This window comes from Malus domestica, chromosome 06 (assembly GCF_042453785.1).
Source record: "Malus domestica chromosome 06, GDT2T_hap1".
NCBI lineage: Eukaryota > Viridiplantae > Streptophyta > Magnoliopsida > Rosales > Rosaceae > Malus > Malus domestica.
In genome coordinates, this window is record NC_091666.1 from 31,909,383 (window position 1) to 31,928,551 (window position 19,169).

General features: G+C 39.9%; 3 protein-coding genes and 2 pseudogenes across 3 annotated transcripts; 3 read left to right on the forward strand and 2 right to left on the reverse strand.

Moving 5' to 3' along the window:
• The first annotated feature begins 4 nt into the window (after nt 1-4).
• Nucleotides 5-3,408, forward strand: LOC103437847 (ribulose-phosphate 3-epimerase, chloroplastic-like). Its single transcript, XM_008376351.4, has 10 exons — nt 5-436; nt 826-940; nt 1,149-1,289; nt 1,375-1,488; nt 1,813-1,891; nt 2,226-2,335; nt 2,455-2,511; nt 2,717-2,786; nt 2,881-2,974; nt 3,198-3,408. The coding sequence occupies exons 1-9, from the start codon at nt 318-320 to the stop codon at nt 2,928-2,930; spliced, it is 855 nt and encodes a 284-aa protein (XP_008374573.1). The 5' UTR covers nt 5-317; the 3' UTR covers nt 2,931-2,974; nt 3,198-3,408.
• Nucleotides 3,409-4,343: 935 nt separating this feature from the next.
• On the reverse strand, nt 4,344-6,793 carry LOC103437846 (NEP1-interacting protein-like 2; annotated as a pseudogene).
• Nucleotides 6,794-6,958: 165 nt separating this feature from the next.
• LOC103438180 (putative pentatricopeptide repeat-containing protein At1g74400) lies at nt 6,959-8,711 on the reverse strand (annotated as a pseudogene).
• Nucleotides 8,712-9,245: 534 nt separating this feature from the next.
• Nucleotides 9,246-10,889, forward strand: LOC103437845 (pentatricopeptide repeat-containing protein At5g66520-like). Its single transcript, XM_008376349.4, has one exon. The coding sequence runs from the start codon at nt 9,246-9,248 to the stop codon at nt 10,887-10,889; it is 1,644 nt and encodes a 547-aa protein (XP_008374571.1).
• Nucleotides 10,890-11,744: 855 nt separating this feature from the next.
• On the forward strand, nt 11,745-14,726 carry LOC103437844 (protein NEN1-like). The gene is made up of 6 exons (XM_008376348.4): nt 11,745-12,142; nt 12,525-12,682; nt 12,852-12,898; nt 12,991-13,054; nt 13,415-14,145; nt 14,273-14,726. Exons 1-6 carry the CDS (start codon nt 11,860-11,862, stop codon nt 14,505-14,507), a joined length of 1,518 nt encoding a protein of 505 aa, XP_008374570.1. The 5' UTR covers nt 11,745-11,859; the 3' UTR covers nt 14,508-14,726.
• Nucleotides 14,727-19,169: the final 4,443 nt, after the last annotated feature.

A 19,169-nucleotide genomic window follows, 5' to 3' on the forward strand; every position in this document is an offset into this window, starting at 1 on the left:
AGTAGATCTCGATCCAATAAACTAAGCCATAAATCCCCACGTAGGCAAAAAGGCCTCTACTTTACTTCAAGAGCCACTTTGAACAAACGTTAACAAACTGTCGTTGCCCACTTGCAAGTTTACACAATCACAAGCAAGCACAATAGAGCGCCAACCATTGCAGATAAGAAAAATCCCCAACGAAAACCGCGAACTACACGTGTCGGCCACGCGTTTTTTCTTCCTGAATTTCTCCGAGATTTTTCAATCCTCTCTGCAGCACTGCGCCACCAGCTGACCGTTGAAGCCAGAGAGACAGAGATTCGGGGAAGGGAAAGATGTCGGCTGCTTCACTTTGTTCGTCAACTCTCAAGTCCCAGCAGATCAGCGGACTCGGCGGAGGTCTTAAGCTTCAAAAACCATCTGTTTCTCAACCCACTTCTCTGACCTTCACAAGGTATTGTTTTTTTTATTTGGCTAACGTTGTTTCGTTTGAATTCCATTTGGGTTTGGTTTTGTTTATCGGGTTTTCAGTTCCAGGATAGAAAAACTCGTGCTTTCGGATGAAACCCAGCTGAGGAAAGTAGTACAACGTTAAGAAATTGTTGGAAATTTGAGATGGGAGATCGTGGGAGTGTATTCATTTGACTTTGTTTGTGAAAAGCAGAGTTCTTTGCTCGAATGGATGTTATGGTCATTGAATTTAGTGAATTGGTATTTGAAATTTGTGCCTGATGATTTGCAATTAAGCTTGGCTGAACTTGAAGTGCAAATAATTATCCGGAAGAAGGAAAAGAATGATCATTTGCATTTCTGATGTTGCTTCTGTTATCGTTTCGGTTTTAGGAGGAGATGTAGGACTCTGGTGAAGGCTTCATCTCGGGTTGATAAATTCTCGAAAAGTGACATCATTGTTTCACCATCTATTCTTTCTGCTAACTTTGCCAAGTTGGGAGAGCAGGTTCTATTTTTTTTTCAATCTTTGTCAGCATGTATTTCTTTTTCGGTTTCTGGATTATAGGCGAAATCACGGATTATGTAAACCTTGAAATGTTTGTATTATGTTTTACTGCAAAAACGTTGTTTAAAAATTGTTGCATCAGATTTTCCAGTGTTGAATTATAAGATTGAAACTCTTAGCATTAGAGTTTGACTCTCACTTGATCCAGGTAAAAGCTGTAGAGTTGGCAGGTTGTGACTGGATTCATGTCGATGTGATGGATGGCCGTTTTGTTCCAAATATTACCATTGGACCTCTTGTGGTTGATGCTTTGCGTCCTGTGACAGACCTTCCCTTGGACGTGCATCTGGTATTTTTCATTCTGCTGGTTTTGGTATCTATTAGATAGGCTTTGAATAAAGAGCAATGGCTAATGTGAAATTGAAGCGCTGCAGATGATCGTGGAGCCTGAACAGCGAGTGCCAGATTTTATCAAAGCTGGAGCAGACATAGTCAGTGTTCATGCTGAACAATCTTCCACCATCCATTTACACCGTTCAGTTAATCTGGTAAGGTTTCCCTCATATCCTCGTAATGGCATACTTGTTAAAGAACTGATGCAGCTGCGTTACTGTTCTGAATTTGGTTTGTGTTATCTTGTCTCTACTACGAATTCATGGGATGTAATATTCCTGTGGTGGTGAGAAGTGAAGAAGTATGATATACATAGATGGTGAAGCAAAGCTAGGGCTACACGATCCAATTTAGTTGCTTTTCCTTTTTCAAGAGAATGCATTTAAGCTTATCCCTGCAATCATGAAAGTATTACCAGAAAATAATATGGTTGTACGACAAGTTCATTTTAGTAATCCTATACTTTTGTTGTAATTCAGATAAAGAGTCTGGGAGCTAAAGCTGGAGTTGTGCTCAACCCTGGCACCCCTCTAACGGCAATTGAGTATATCCTCGATGGTGAGCTTCTCTTTTGGATATTATATACGTTCTGATTCATTTGGGGAATATAATCATGGTGGTGCTTTATAAAATTGATTCATAGTGATATTATATGGTCAAGGATCGTCCCCCTACGTGGTGTATTTTACTTGTATGGGATCACAAAGGCCAACTTATATTCGAAATTCTGCCAGAATACTCCTGTTCTCAAGCAATTTTGCATTTTACATGATGAGTTAATGCATGGGAAGGGAGAGTACAAAAAGAAAAGACGATTGTTGCTTATTGTTAACTCATCTGATATATCATCTCGTGAAATGGGGTGATATTGACTTTCTTTTTCATGATTCAGTGGTCGATCTGGTCTTGATTATGTCGGTAAACCCTGGCTTTGGTGGGCAGAGCTTCATAGAAAGCCAAGTGAAGAAAATTGCAGACTTGAGAAGAATGTGTGTGGAGAAAGTATAATCCCAATTCACCTTGATTCAATCTCTCTCTCCCTCTCTCCCGCTGTGGGATTCCGTTCAGACACTTTATGTGAACGCAAGAGGTATTCACAGTTTTGCTTGTTATTACTGCAGGGAGTGAACCCATGGATTGAAGTGGATGGCGGAGTTGGTCCAGCAAATGCGTACAAGGTATGTGGACCAAGTTTCAATGTACCCCGTTATAAATAATTTGACATGTGTCGTGCTGAGAGCTTTCCTAGGATGTAATTATATCAACAAAAAGAACAAATTAGTCGTGTTGATTAATGGAACACGAACACATTCATTGAGTGTGAAAATAGTTGCACGATTTAGGATGTAAGAATCCGGTTCCAAACATTTTCTGTCGTGGCAGGTTATTGAGGCCGGAGCTAATGCTCTTGTTGCTGGTTCTGCTGTCTTTGGAGCTAAAGATTACGCTGAAGGTACGGATCACACAGATTTCAGAACCTATGTTATTAGTCCAGACGAGCTAATTAACTTGCATCTTAACATTGGCTTTTATTTTCAATCCTGCAGCTATTAAAGGAATCAAGACCAGCAAAAGGCCTGTAGCAGTTGCAGTGTGAAATGACGTCCAAATGATCGTGTTGTTGCTGTTCATCATTGCCATGTAAGCCATCTTCTCGCTCATTCGAGTTTCTGATATACGAAAACCTACAAGCATTTTCTTTGAGTCCTTTCACCGACGAGCTGCATAAGTTGCCTTCTTAAAATTCATATGGTTGATGGACTTGAATTTCCGCACATGATGAACGGCTATTTGAAGCACGAGTTTGGTTTTGTTCTGAAATTTTTTACCACTAACCCAAATAAGTTAATCCACATCTTTGCAGAAATTTACGTCCGACCTAGGAAGCATACTCATCACATCTTCTTCTCCTCGGATGTCCTTTCGGTTCGTGCAATATGTCTTGTACTAAAAAATGCAGAGAAACTGATAAGCAACTAAGCCTGCGGTTCGCCTAGGACACATAGGTTCTGTACCAGTTCCTTGGCTATGTATGTAAGAGATCACTCCAATCTTAATGAAGCATTTTTCTTGTCTTTCTTGCTTTGATCGTTTTCCTTATCCAGTCTAAAATCAAACAAATGGTTGTTAAAATATTTGGACTTGTTTGAAAGTGCTTTTAAAATAACTGAAAGCGTTTTTGGTGAAAATGTTTAAAAGCAGTTTCGGCCGTTATCTGCAAGAGTTTGTAGCTCAAGTAATTAAGAGGAGTATCCTTGCCCCGAAGTTCAGTGTCGAGTCCTCCCTCCCTTAATATACGTAAACCGTTCAGTAGGAGATGTTCTTTAGTCCGGATGTCCGTACCACGTGATTGTTCAATCACGACTCGTAAGTTAACGCTGGATCAAGGAGTGGGTGTGGGTCGGACGGAGTGAGGTGGTATGGCCACCCGTACCTCAGAATTCTCCGTCGACGTATAATGGGCCATGAGCCAACTGGACTTTGAGGGCCCAAAGGAGTCGAAAATGGAGTCAGTGGGTGACTTCATCATTGCTATACACCTTACTAAGGGCCGAGAAGACTCACAAAAATATTTCAACCTCTTTTTGACCATTGTCGCATACAATGCTTCCAACAAGATGAGTTGTTGAGGATATTTTGATGGTCCAATGCAAATGAATTCATGAAATGTTTTATGATAATTAAATCAACATATTGAGCAGATAAGACATCAATTACCTGTTAGGGAATCTCAGATGGATGCAGCAACAAACAAGTTTATCATATAGTAGAGATAAACAAGATACTGTGATCCAATAGAATGAAACACACGACCCCGAGAGAATCAAACACAGGACCTCGTTCTCGATTCAATTCAACGATCAGAAAAGGAATATTCATCACACATGCCAAAAGATTCAGTTTATTATATTTTCAAAAAAAATTTGTTCAATTTTCTTAGATAAAATATTCTTGTTCAATATCCGGTCCATCTCTAAAGGGAGCAAATACACAAGAACATCTTCAATACTCACCACAAACTATGACTAAGCTATTTACAGCTTACACAAATCTAAAACCTGAATTTACATAAACAGTAAGGGGATAAAAACTTGGGAGTTTTAACGAAACACTCATGGTACTATTCACTTTTAACGAAAAATGATATTTTTAATCTAAAAAGTCACTTCTGGTACTATTTACTCAACATTTTTTTGTCTTCTTGATTAAAACTCAAAGTTTTCAAGCTTTTTTCATTAGTTTTTCTTAAAAACTTTACTTCGAAAGACCTTGGTGATAAAAATCAACCTGTGTTTTGTTCACAAATCTCGCCGGCATAAAGGGCACGAACCGTGTCTGCTGAGCCACTTGTCCACGCACGCCAAGTGAAACGTATGCTGACACATGGGCAGCGTCCTCGCAGTTTCTCCTTCTTAAACATCCTGCAGAAGCCACATTGTTGTTGTTATGATTTCAGATAGTGTCCCCTTGAGTTGAAAACAAGTGATTTTTTCGTTGACAAACGATAGCATTAGTGAGTTAAATTGTTAGTTGTTAGGAGGCAGGGGGATTGAACCCGCACCAGGATTCATAAACATGATTGCTTTCCGCCATCAATGAAAACAATATTAAGATTTGAGTATTGATTAACCAGTTACCATAGTTTAATCTTCCAAATATGTGAATGTATCTATCTATTTTATCACAAACACTTTCAAACTAAAACGGACAAAATGTTCAAGTCGTCTTAGAAAGAGTTACGACCTGCAAACATATCGTACAACAGCAACCCCGAGCTGCCTTGGTATCCTTCAAGATCACATCAGATGGTAGTTTCTTCAGAACATCCCTTGACAGCCCTCTGGTTTCCGCTCCTCCATCGACATCATGACGAAGATTAGCAAGGGTAACCTGCTCATTCCAGCTTCATAAAATCAGATAAAAAGCAATTGCGCAAAGGAACATCACAGTTTTGATCACTAAACTTGTTCCATCATTAACTTTCAAAACAATAAAACTGGTAAGATGCACCAGTCCCCGGGGAACCCCTTCCTCTCGTAAGCACAGGACGGAGGCTGAGGTTCTGAATCCAACAACAAACTTGCAAAACCATTTGCTATCATCCAACTAAACTGGAAATTTATTTATTGCTTTGTAAACTAAAGCATGTGGAAAAAAGAGTGGAAACCTGGTTAGCAATTACCACTTCCGGCGGTGCTAAGTTTTCCTCCTCAAATCTCCAACAAATAAGCTCCTCTGTGATTTTTGCATGACCGGAAAAAGAGAAACTCGGTCCACAGATGAAGAGTTAAGACTACTTCCATAAAACTGATACAGAACTATGTAGTTGCAACACTATGCATGCATATCCTTAACTATGCGTCCATCGTTATAGGCTTCAACGGAAATATCATATTTTTAAAAGAAAAACTAATGAAAAAGGTTTGAAAATTTGAGTTTTAACTATAAAGACAAAATAAATGGTAAAATGAATCGTATTATGATTGACTTTTTAGTGTAAAAATATGGTTTTTCGTTAAAGTGAACAATACCGCGAGTTTTTTTGTTGAAGTTCACATTTTTAAAACCATGGATCATTCAATTTAACCAAAAAACGAGATCATCTCCGGTTCTTGGCAGGTCACATTCTATCATAACAGCTACACAGGTGAAATAAATAACGAGAAACGGATACCTCAGAGCTTAATAGCTCACCATCAATGAAGATCTCCGCCAGCCAGGGCGGCCTAGCCGCAGTAGATCACGCGACGCCTCCAAAATCTCGACGGAGAGCACAGCCCCAGCAACAGCACCCAATCCAGCTCCACGTACAACACCTCTATCAGAAGCCTTCCCAGCTAAAGCACCAGCAATACCTCCTGTGAAAAATCCAGCTGCAAGAAAAAAAAAATGTAAAAATGCATATCAAACTCCATTAATTTAAAAAAAAAAAAACATAAATTATTAGCAACGTTGAATTTATGGGAACAATAACATCAATTATATAGACATTTAAAATTATCAAATTCCACACTGGGGCATTTATAATTCAACCAAAATAATTGATCACAAAAAAAAATCAACAAAAAATTATTTCAATAAATTAAAACACCCTTTAAAAATAAACAAAATAAAAATACCAAGAGCAAAAAGCAAAACCAGAGCCCCAGCAACTAAGTTGACGACGAGGAGCGGAAGACGTTGAACGACTCCAACTCTTTGAAGCCCAACGCTCTCCATAGCGGGTCAAAACGGCGGCGGATTGGTCGAAAGTGGGGGGCTTTTTGCTGCTGCTGCTGCAGAGAACCGGTTGTCCGGAATCAAGTACAGGGAACGGAGAGATTATAAAATATTAAATATTTGGGAAAATACCATTTCTGTAAATAATGGAATTGGAAAATTTAATTGCACGGATTTTTTTTTTTAAATTAGGGAGAGAAAAGTTGGAGATAAATGCGAAGGAGAGAGGGACTGAGAGAGAGGAAACGCCAGAGCGGAAGGAGAATTTAGATTTTATAATTAAGGTGGAATTATCTTTTTATTCTCTTTTAAAATACGAGAAGATTTTATTAATAAGTAGTTTAGATTTTTACCGATTTACGGAGCTTCATGCCATATAAAAGTTTTTTGTGGGTGACTTGAGAATGAAGAGTGCAAAGGATGTTTTAAACCATATGGAATTATAGTACAAATGCTTTAAATCTTTGTTCTCTCCCTTCAACACCCGTTTAGGCTTGAAAGCTCCGGAGAGTAGCTGTAAGCTTTCATACTTGCAATCAACTGCCGAAGAATCTGATAAATTTCAGTCCTCAAAGGGTGGTCGACATCGGCCGAAACAAATTCACTGATACTCCTTCCCACCTCAATCAAACTGCAACCCGGCGACCTTCGTTGCTTCATTCGATCTCTAACAATCGTCTTCCTATCCCACATGCCTTTGGCAGCATGGATGTTGGACAAAGTAACATCATCACCAGCATAACTAGGCTCTAACTTGCGAGCCAAGTTTAATGTCTCCGTGGAGGCTGCATGCGCCGAGCAAAGTCCTCCACACCACTGCATTTGAAGGCCCTGCCATCTTCAGAGCAAAGTAATAAGCTTCCTGTAAGAGCCCGGCTCGGCAGAACAGATCCACCATGCACCCAAAATGAGCTTCGCGGGGTTTCAACCCGTATTCTTGGCTCATGCTTCTGAAATGCCGCTTCCCTTCCTCCATCATCCTCGCGTGGCTGCAAGCCATCAAAACTCCTATGAAAGTAACATCGTTAGGGACAACTAAGGCGCTTCCAAACTCACCATTCTTCTTGTTCTTCCTGGTGTTTTTACTTGCTTCTTTCATTCTTCCGAAAAGGGTAAGCGCTTCTTCTGCTTGTCCATGTAGTGCATGCCCCCACGATCATCGATGTACATGTCATAACATCCTTCTCTCGTATGTTGTCGAACAATCTCCTCGCCGTTCCAATGTCCCCGCATTTCGCATACATGTTGACAAGCGCATTGTTCAAGCATAAATCTGTATCAAACCCATGCTTATGACAGACATAAGCGTCAATCCACTCTCCCATTTCTAACGCTCCGAGATCAGCGCACGCTGAGAGAGCCACCGTCAATGTAACTTGATCGGGTTCCACATTGTGCATCTGCATCTGCCTGAACAGCTGAAGAGCTTCGTTAGGTTGTCGACATAAGCAGAAACCAATGTGGTCCAGCAAACTACATTCTTGGAGGGTATTTCATCAAACACCAGGCGTGCATTCACAGCATCACCTGTCGCAGAATACATGTTCATATAAGAAGTTTGCAGGTAAAATATGGATTCAAATCCATATTTAAGCACAAGGGCATGCAGTTGCTTTCCCTCGAGACGGACTTTTGGGTGCAAGCTTTGATGATGACAAACAAGAGAGCGTAGGTATCCGTTGTGGATGGACTTTTACGCAGTACGTCTCGGAACAGCAAGAGAGCTTTGGTGGCGGAGTTGGATTTAAGGTATCTCTTAAGTGTCTGGTTTGCTTTCGGCTGTTTGCGGTTTGTGCGGAGTTGGGTTTTCGGAAGATGAAACCGCGGAGATGGATTCGCTACCCTTGTTTTGCCGCGGCCGAGTTGAAGAGCTCCAGTGCTCGGGTTGCAAATGGTGCTCCTGGAATCGGATGCCGGAGAAGACGAGGAAGAAGAAAATGGTCTTGATATGGTGGTAGTGGAAGTGGAAGTGGAGGAGGTGAAGACGAGTGTGTGTTTTGGACGGAAGAATTGCTTCATGAGAGTGTTGCGTCGTCCCTATAGTTTCAAGTGTTAAACAATATTCTTAAGACTAATGGGAGGGAAAATTGAACTTTTACGATGGAGATTTGAACTTAAGTGCAAGAGATCTCTGAGACATTGGTCTGATTTATTCGCGTATGCTTAAAGTCGAAGCTAAAGGTTTGCTGATTATGAGTATTACATTTTAAATATCACGATTTACAATAAGTTTGTAACTCAAATGATTATTAATATTTTTCCTGCATTGAGATTTAAATGCTAATTTTTTGCCACTTACGTGCTAATTTTGCTGAATGTACTGATGTAATCAAATAAACTACAAAATATAAATTGACACAATTGAAACTACACTGATCAAAACGGAGTTTCAAATATATTACTCACATGCTAATTTTATTGAGTGTATTGACGTAACTAGATAAATGACAATACAACATGGTCTAAATGACATGAAAGTTGATGATTGAATTATTATTTAAGCGTTGATAAACGTGTTCATATCTATTTGTGACACATCATTTAATTTATAAATTTTATCTACAAATTTAATCTCCCTAACATTGGCGGTATTTTTTAACATGTTTTTGCATGCAGAACGGAAAAGTATTTTGCAAAATGTTAATTACATGCCCTTGTTTTGCTTTGCTTTCACAAAACAGAAGGGTTTCAAATGTCAGTTGAGGAACCCCTTCCCGCCAACCCCACAACCTCCAGAGCTCTGCAACAACGCCTCTTCTCTCTACTACAGAGCTGCAACTCGATCAAAAAACTCACCCAAATTCACACCCAAATAACAATTCACGGACTCACACAAAAAAGCTACATTCTTGTTCGGATTTTATCACTCTATGTTGCTTCTGGGTGTCTCGATCATGCCCGCAAAGTTTTCGAAAATGTCGAAAACCCAAGTACTACTGTGTGGAACCAGATGATCAGAGGCCACGCTCGGAGCGAAACTCCGCGGAAATCTGTTGAATTGTATAAACGGCTGGTGGGTTCGGAGGCGGAGGCTGATGGGTTTACTTATTCATATGTTCTTAGTGCTTGTGCGAGGTCGGGGTTGGTGAGAGAAGGGGAACAGGTGCACGGGAGGGTTTTGGGAAGTGGGTTTGATTCCAATTTGTTTGTTCAGACCAGTTTGGTTAATTTGTATGCGACGGGTGGAGGGTCGGCTGGTGGTGTTGAGTATGCACGCCGGGTGTTTGATGGTATGCGTGAGAGGAGTGTTGTGAGTTGGAATTCGCTGCTTGTGGGGTATATAAGGTGTCGGGATGTTGATGGGGCGCGGAGGATTTTTGACGAGATGCGGGAGAGGAATGTTGTTTCATGGACCACCATGATTGCGGGGTGTGCTCAGAGTGGGAGGTGTAAGCAAGCTTTGTCTTTGTTTGGTCAGATGAGGAGGGCCGGTGTGGAACTGGATCAGGTGGCGCTAGTGGCAGCATTATCAGCCTGTGCTGAAATAGGGGACTTGAAACTGGGAAGGTGGATTCACTGGTACATCGAAGAGCAATTGTGGATGAAGTCGCAGCCACGGTTGGTGACTCTGTACAATGCACTCATACACATGTACGCCAGCTGTGGTTTAATTGATGATGCCTATAAGTTATTCAAGCAGATGCCAAGAAGAAGCACTGTCTCATGGACCAGCATCATCGTTGGATTTGCAAAACAAGGTCGCGGGGAGGAAGCTCTTCGTATCTTTCAGTTGATGCTAAGCTCGGGAGTTGATTATGTAAGACCTGATGAAATCACTTTCATTGGTGTCCTGTGTGCTTGTAGCCATGCTGGATTAGTTGAGGAGGGCCGCCAGCTTTTCAAGTTCATGACCCAATCTTGCGGACTCACCCCGAGGATTGAGCACTATGGGTGCATGGTTGATCTCTTGAGCCGAGCAGGTTTTCTAGATGAAGCGCATATGCTTGTGGAGAGTATTCCTATGAATCCAAACGAAGCTGTTTGGGGTGCTCTCCTTGGCGGTTGTAGGCTTCACAAGCACGCTGAACTCGCATCAAAAGCGGCTCAAAAATTAACAGTTACACTTGACCCTGACCAGGCTGCAGGATATCTTGTGCTCTTGTCAAACGTGTATGCCTCCGCTAAAAGATGGCTAGATGTTGCTTGTGTGAGACAGAAAATGGTTAAGATGGGCGCGAAAAAGCCCCCGGGTCGAAGTTGGGTTCAAATCAATGGAGCTGTTCATAGTTTTGTGGCAGGTGATAGGACCCATAAGGATGGATCTTTGATCTACGAGATGCTTGGTGAGATCACTAAACCAGACATATCAGATGTGCTTTTCCATATTGAAGAATAGGAAAAGAGAAAATCCTTAGCTTCCCTAAGACTGGAAGGGTAAATCCGACAGAAGCTCGAAGGGCTTGCATGAAACGGGAGCGCTGCATGGAAAAATTAAAACATGTGGCGACGCGTGATAAGTTTGAGACATTGCCACCTTGATGTCCCCTTTCTCGGAACATAAGCATGTCCTCAATTTTCTCTAGAGGTTTTTACCCTTTAAAGTTAAAACTCTTTGTAAATTAAATAGATTTACCATTCTTTGTATTTGTAATTAGTGGGGTTGCATTACAAAGAATGCAACTAGACGTGGGAAATGGGGCTACATGTGGCTTTGCAGTTAGGGTTTTGTATCAAGCTTTGGTCACACACCAAGGCGAGGAATTAGATACCAAACCTACATTCCCCTATTGCTTCTTTACTCATATTACCTACCTTTATTCATGCATGAAATACCAACGTTTTTATTTGTCATGTGCAAATCACAGTCTGACACGTATACAAATGAATTTTATTAAAATCATAAAAACAAAACTTTATATACATAAGGAGTTGAGTTCCTCTTCCTACCTCACTGTCTGGAGCCTAAGAACCATCAAATCTGAACCAATCAAGAGAGAGAGATTCGAACCCTTGATTTGTGTGAAGTATATCAATAGTATGAGTTAATGGAACTGTTGAAATTAATTTGAACAGTTTAAATTTATTGATCCTCGAGCTATGGACAATAAGTTTCGGAAATGATCTCAACTCAAAATGTCCCTTCAACATATGTAGATAAATGGATGACAAACCCTCCGAACGGACACAAGAATTTCTCCTCGTGTCACTTTTAGATTCGCCCAAAGTTTAATGAAACCAAAACTTAACGAGGAAGCAAAGGCCCTGTTGTACAGCTAGTTTATATAGAAGCGGGGGCTTGGGTTTTGGCATGGCAGGTTATTATTTGTGCACCAAATCAAAACCGTTGAACCGCTGAAGATAAAAAAATGGCGAGTCGGAGCGAGGACCGGTTCGAAATAGCCTTCTTCGACGTGGAGACGACGGTGCCGACGCGACCCCGGCAGGGCTTCGCTATCTTGGAATTCGGGTCGATTCTCGTTTGCCCTAGGAAGCTGGTGGAGCTCGACAGCTACTCCACCCTGGTCCGACCCGCCGACCTCTCCGCCATCAACTCCTTGTCCGTGCGCTGCAACGGCATTACCCGCGACGCCGTTGTCGCCGCCCCTTCTTTTCAAGACATCGCCGATAAGGTCTACGACATTCTCCACGGTTAGTTCCTTGCCTTTAGTTTTTGTTTTCTCAGTTTAACTCTATGCGTTTGGGTGTTTGGCTGCCGAGAAAATTGAGGGAAGAGAAGAAGCTAAATTTTGGACTTTTATTTTAATTTTGTACGAATGATTTGAATTTTAACATGAAGGTTTGATATTTATGGTTGATTGTGTGTCTGGTTGCCGAGAAATGGAAGGAAATTAGATGCAATGCAAGTAAATTAGCTCAATTTGATTTTTGTGGGTTGCTTTGGATTTCATTTCTGTGGTTGTTGGCGATGATGGATAATTTGAGATTCATATTTCATTAATGGTATGAAGAATTTTGGTTGATTTGCAGTTTTGATGAGTGGAATTTGATTTTATGGTTGTTTTTTGTATAGGACGTATATGGGCTGGTCACAACATTCTGAGGTTTGATTGTGCTCGGATTCGGGAGGCTTTCACACAAATTGGTCGGCCTGCTCCAGAACCGAAAGGTACAATTGATTCCTTGGCATTGTTGACACAGCGGTTCGGAAGGAGAGCTGGTAACATGAAGGTATTTATTTTCTCTCCATCTGTCAGTAAATGTTACCGGTTAGATTTTGATCCGAATAAGTTCGTTAAATTATTCAAATCCATATTTAAAGGACAAAAAGAAATATGGAATTGTGATTTTGGTGAATGTTAATCGTTTATACATACATGACACGTATTATTTTGCGCAGATGGCCACTCTTGCAACCTATTTCGGGCTTGGACAGCAGAAACACAGGTATTTCTGGAAACGTACTTCAAGTTTAAACTAATTACTCTTGCCTTCAATTTGGTTTCCTTGAACTAATCTTTTATGTAATGGTTTGTCAGGAGTTTGGATGATGTTCGAATGAATCTTGAAGTTCTGAAATACTGTGCAACCGTTTTATTCTTGGTAATGATTCGATTTTGAAAGGAATGGTGAACCCATTCATTCTTGAATAACAAAGCATTTATTGAATTTCATGTGGTTTTCTAATGGTGGTGAGGAGCTCACACGTGAAGGGGCGGGGTGTTACCATGTTAGATTATAAATCAGTTGTATTTTATTTTCAATTTTGAAATGTGTAGTTTCTTTATTTATAAGGGTCATAATGCACAGTATGAGGCTCGAGATTAGACATAAGACTAATATTCTTAAAACAGTACTTGGCTCACATCCTTTGAGTTAGACCTTTTGAAGCTCAAGTTGAGCTGCTCAACTCACCAAATATATCAAAAGTAAGAACTTAACTATAGTCTGATCTACTCACAGGAGTCGAGTCTCCCAGACATATTCACGGAGAACAGTTGGGTTTCTCCAAATGCTATCACAAGAAGTCGTAGTGATGGGAAATCTTCTGCTGAGGGGGCTCGCATAAACATGAATACTCAGCATGAGAATGGTCAGATGTTATCTTCTACAAATCAAAGAACAGGGGAGAATCATCCAATAATATCTCTTAGGGATAACAATACCGAAGAAGTCTCTAATCTGGTTGAATTGAGCACAGCTCGACCAGATCCCTTTGACATGGGCCCACTTGGCGATGTAGTGATGAAAGAGTTTAATCAGCCAGACATCACATTGAGAGAAATACCTGTGGAGGAGTCTATTGAGAGTTCTCCACCTGCTGCATTGGGGAGCTCCAATGGCACTGTGGAGTTTTTACAGCCTGATGAAGTTTCCATTCCTTCTATCTGTGCTTCCCTTGTTCCGTTGTATCGCGGTAGTCAGAGGATAAAGTTGTTGCACAAAGATGTAACTTTGCAGATTTGCTGTAGGCATATGAAATTGCGGTTTGGAATCAATGGAAAGTATTTTGATCATGCTGGCCGGCCACGATTGAATATTGTTGGTTACGCATCACCAAGTTTGTGCAAAGTTCTTGATGCATGTGATGGCATTGCACAAAAGTTGTCTATGGATTCTGGTAGCAGCTCCGAATGGAGGCGTGCTGTTTTCCGAAACGAGGGTTTCTATAACTGTCCTACAGTGAGATTACAGTAAGTTTCTCTCTCTCTCACACACACACACACATAAGAAAACACAATTTTACTGCAGTTTATTGGCTACTCAAAAGGAGGACTCATCTGATTATGTACTGTTTCTTTGTATAATTTGTTTCTGCAGTATACCGACAGCAGTATGTGGGGATATTGCAATATACGCCACAGAGATATATCAGAAAGAGCCTTCGGGCACCGAGCAGAGGCTCGTCTTCACCAAGTTTGATTCTTCGGAACTTAGCACCCTTTTCAAACCGGGGACTTTTATGGATGCGTTCTTCTCCTTGGATCCGTACGACTATCAGCAGAGAGCAGGCATTAGGTTGGTGGCAAAGAAATTGATTCTTCATTCCAATTGACAATTGAATTTGGATCTCTGATTTATTTGATGTGGGGAAGTTGATCTGTAAATCTGGCCAAGTAGATTGACATATTCAGAAGATTAGTTTTTCAATTTCATAAATAAAAGTGGAAATTAGGGGATGCTGATGGTTGTGACATGTAATTCAAGCATGTGTTAATGTTAATTCTTTGTTATTAAAAATTTATGCTACCATATATGTTCTTTGACTATGCAATCTGATCAATTTATCTTATTAGTATGAAGTTATTATTACGGAAAATATGATTTTCGCACTCAGCTTTTCTCCGTATGCAATCCTTCATTTTGTCCTAGCATTCAAGGATTTGGCTATAATACTTACATGTATTTAATACAATTATGATGGTCAGATGGTGATTATATTAATATATATATTCGCTTGAGTTATGCTAGCCGTTAAATCATAATTGTATCGAATACATGCAAGTATCGTAATCAGTCTCATCATTCAAATTCAATAAAACAACCAAAACATTGGAAATGAGTGCAGAAAGAGAAAACGGGGCGTGAAAATGAGAACTCTCTTATCATTGTAAACAAAGTGAAATGATGGGGCCCACCTTGAGATTTGAGGTTGTGAGCACGGAAAAGGTAAACTTTTATACTAATAAAAGCCAAAAATGACCTTTTAATCAAACCTTCAAAATTCATAATCCTTGTTCTTTAGAACGATCACCAGATTATGAGACGGCTCCTCCTGCATGCAGGCCCTGCCCTGTTTTAATCAAACCTTCAAAATTCATAATCCTTATTCATATTCATATGCTTAATTTGATGGGGTAGGTGGCAAATCAACCCATCGGATTGTTAAAGCGTACCCGTTAAGATCCGTTTAATTTGGTATCACCATAATATAGAAGGAAGATTGATACTGGTGATGATGGTGTAAGTTGAAATCAAACAAAATGAGTCTTAGGGACGGAGGCCGCTGGTAATAATATAGATCCGAAGCAGCCAAAGGACAATTTCGAGCATGCTGTGGCCACTGTGAAGGAGGAGGAGGAGGAGTTAGATGAAGCAACTATTCTTGCTACGAAAAGAAGGATTCTCTCTCTAGCTTAACTCAAGCAGGGACCAATTTCTTTTGGACGTTCAAAAAAGGGTGAACAATGTCGCTGAACACTTCAAATCAACTCTCAAGTGATTGCCCGCAGTGGAGACAATGTCGCTGAACATTCGAGGATGGAAGAGAAACATCAAGCACTTGGTTACCAAGTGGTTGATGATCCGCAAGTACAAGGAAGTGGAGAGGAAGGAGATGACTTGCCGAGCAGTACCAGTGTCGACCTAGATTCTCTTTCGCTGGAGAGATCTCGTTCCCCACCGGGATCAATGAAACTTCAACGTCAAAAGAATTTCGAGGAAGACCAATCCTCACAACTGCGTTTGCATCCAAGAAGAGAAATTCAACATGATGTTTCCAGCTTACCTGGCCAAGCTGCCTAATAAGCAGCTGCATAGTAAGCGCCTGAATGTTTACATATAAGCATCATCAGTTCATCGTCTTAAAACTTGCTCATGATTTTTTATCATATGGACTAGTTGAAATCGGCTACAAATTTAGCAGATCTTTAGATTTATGAGTTGTGAGCAGTGTTTTAAAAAACTTGGCTTGGGACATGCCTAGGCAGCCTTGGAAGCGGGGCTTTAACGTTTTTGCCTCTGTTTTGTGGGAGTCGGTGAAATACTCGTTTAGGCTTCGAGGGGCATGCCTGAGGCGTCCTCTTTTCATTTTTAAGTTGCAGAAATCTAGAATTTTTTGAGCTGTAGAGTCTGCCCAGCGAAAAAGATGAAGATAGCTAGGGTTTTTTTGTCTTTCTACCTTTTCATTTTTCTAAACTTTATTACCCACTTTGTTGGTATTTATTACTCTACTATCTTCCTTTCTCTTCACTTTTTGTTTTTCTATACTTTTTATTACCCCACTTTCCTATCATTTATTATCTCATTTTGCTGATAATTATTACCCCACTATCTTCCATTCTATTCACTTTTTATAAGAGTTTTTGCAAAGCTTTCACTTAGACAGGGTTATTCATGAAACGTTCTTCGTCTTTTGAAACATTGGTTGTGAGCAAATTCGTCAATGTCCGTCACATATTCGCCTACTTGCAATGGTATAAATTTTGGTTAGGCAATGAGACCGATAACATGTGCTATCAGAATGTTGATAAGTAGAGAGTTTGTTGACCGATAACCATAGATACTTCGACAACGCCCTTAACAAACCTTTCCTTACATGTTAGAAGCAAGGACTTATCGCTCAAATGGTAAAGCGCTGCACATATCTCCTACATTTAGCGTAAATGTCCGATTAATCTTATCTTTCTTGGAGTAAAATGGCAAGATCTTTTGGTGCTCTTAGTGGACGAGGGACTGAACTCCCGATAAATAGGAAGGAAACTGAGCAATTCTAGCAAGATCAACTTCTGATCATGTACCGTAACATATCGCGTTAGCTTTGTTGATCGACAGGGAAAGTAGGAAAGCTAGCTACAAATGTGACTGGTTAGGCAATCGCAGCAGCTCAGCTTCATCCATGTCATGGTACTGTAAGATGGTCCCAGTCCCCCCTAACTCTCAGCGTGCGAAAGATTTACGTACGTTGGTTCTGGAATATATCATGTCCTTTGTAATTTCAACTTTTTAGATGGAAATCCATGTGCTTAATGTGCTTGAAACTTGATGTGGTAAAGGATGTGACAGACACCTGCTTGTGCTATCAGTTTGGTAAAATAGCATGTGGAGATAAAATCTTGGAGAAGAAGAGTATAGGCTAGTTAGCAGCTACATCCCCTCCCATAAAGTTGTATGATTCTTTTTCTACTGGTTTCCAGCAATACACATGCAGACATTCTGCTTATGTTTTCTATGATTCCAGCGATGGTCTACATTAAACTAACCTAACTACGGAGAGGGGATTTAAATTATTGTGCACTCAGTTGATGTACAAAGTCGAATCAACCTTAAACCAGCTTAGATCTAACCGTAAAATCATACAAACACAAGAACACACAAGATCTATCGTGATTCACCTCAAGTTGGGACTGCGTCACTACGTCCACATTGGTGTAGATCTGATTTCACTAAATAAGAGTTACATTGTACATGGAGACTTGTTACCTTTAAGAGAGTAGAGAGGCTAGGATTTCCTGGAGAGGCTAGAGATTTTGAATGAGAGCTCTCCTAAGACAAGGGTGACGGATCCCCTTTGTAGGATTAGGGTTTCCCTCCCCTTTACATAGTTCATGGACTAAAGAATGAGGTCTAAATAAGGTACAACATACTCTCTACAAGTATATTTTTCTTTTTAAATATAAAAAATTTAAAATACACGGGAAGAATATTCGAGGGCTAATAATAAGGGAACTTTAACGAAAAGCTCATAGTACTGTTCACTTTAATGAAAAACCACATTTTTACACTAAAAAGTCAATCATGGTACTATTCACTTTACCCTTTATTTTGTCCTTATCATTAAAACTCAAAGTTTCCAAACCCTTTTCATTAATTTTCCTTAATAATAATTCCACTTCTAAATTTTTGTTTGCAACAAATAGGTAGTGCAAGCTCTACCCCTTCATCATTGCATCCCAAAATTCGAGTCGCGCTAAACCAATATAAGACTACAGTTCATATTGACTTAGTTCCTGCATTAAACTAGTTATATAATAGAACCAGACTGTTCGTTCAATTATTGGTTTAGTTTAGTTTCGTTCGGTTATTTTCATTCAGAACATATTACATATTATATTATTTATGTTAGTTCATGCGGAAAACTGAACAGTAGTTGAGAAAAAATTTTACTATCAGAAGTTGAGAAATTTTAACATTCTATTCTAGGATTACATATTTTTTAATGTAAAAATTGAACTATTTAGTTCGTTTTTAGTTTTGTTCTACTGGTGTGAACAATTTAGACAATTTTAGGTCCACCTTAATCAATTGTAATACAATCCAACAACTTATCTTATAATGTGGTCTAATTATCTATAATCTAGTCTGATTATCCACTTTCTAAACTTAAACTACATAATCATATTGGAGCTTAATCCCCACCAAAACTCAAGCAGTTATCAATTCATTGCCAATTTGATGCATGGACAATAAAAGCAAACATATGCCAAATTTCATGTGTTTCATTCACTTTCCCAAAATGGAATAAAAACAGTTTAAGAAATAACTAAAAATAAACAGTTTAAAATATGGTTTTTTTCTCTTGGAAAAGCCAAAAAATAAGAAAAACAACAACAAAGTTTTATCTTGAGGTCGGTTGTATGGATCTTAGAACGCTACTGTGTTAGATTTTATGCCAAGTTTTCCGGCAATTTCAAATGCTCTATATCTTTTTTTAGCAATGTTTTTCTCTGCCCCTTTTGCCTTAGACTTCTATATCATAATCACATCTTCTAATCAGACCATCTGTAAATCTTCAGTTCACATGTCAACACTAAAAAAACAAAAAAACAAAAAAAAACAAAAAAATGAGTCCTCACTGTCTTTACCAAATACGCCCACCTTTTTGCTCTTTTCTTTTCTGTCGGTCCAATCCTCCACGTCTCTCCTCATCTTTATCCTACGCCCACTACACCCCCACGCGCACGTTAGCTGGCGTGACGCGTATCCTCCACTATGTTGA

Coding starts and splice junctions, on each gene's coding strand:
- LOC103437845 (XM_008376349.4), top strand. CDS start 9,246: ATGTCAGTTGAGGAACCCCTTCCCGCCAACCCCACAACCTCCAGAGCT.
- LOC103437844 (XM_008376348.4), top strand. CDS start 11,860: ATGGCGAGTCGGAGCGAGGACCGGTTCGAAATAGCCTTCTTCGACGTG. Junction 13,055..13,414: donor GTGCAACCGTTTTATTCTTG/GTAATGATTCGA, acceptor ATCTACTCACAG/GAGTCGAGTCTCCCAGACAT. Junction 14,146..14,272: donor TGTCCTACAGTGAGATTACA/GTAAGTTTCTCT, acceptor TTGTTTCTGCAG/TATACCGACAGCAGTATGTG.
- LOC103437847 (XM_008376351.4), top strand. CDS start 318: ATGTCGGCTGCTTCACTTTGTTCGTCAACTCTCAAGTCCCAGCAGATC. Junction 941..1,148: donor TTGCCAAGTTGGGAGAGCAG/GTTCTATTTTTT, acceptor CACTTGATCCAG/GTAAAAGCTGTAGAGTTGGC. Junction 1,892..2,225: donor AATTGAGTATATCCTCGATG/GTGAGCTTCTCT, acceptor TTCATGATTCAG/TGGTCGATCTGGTCTTGATT.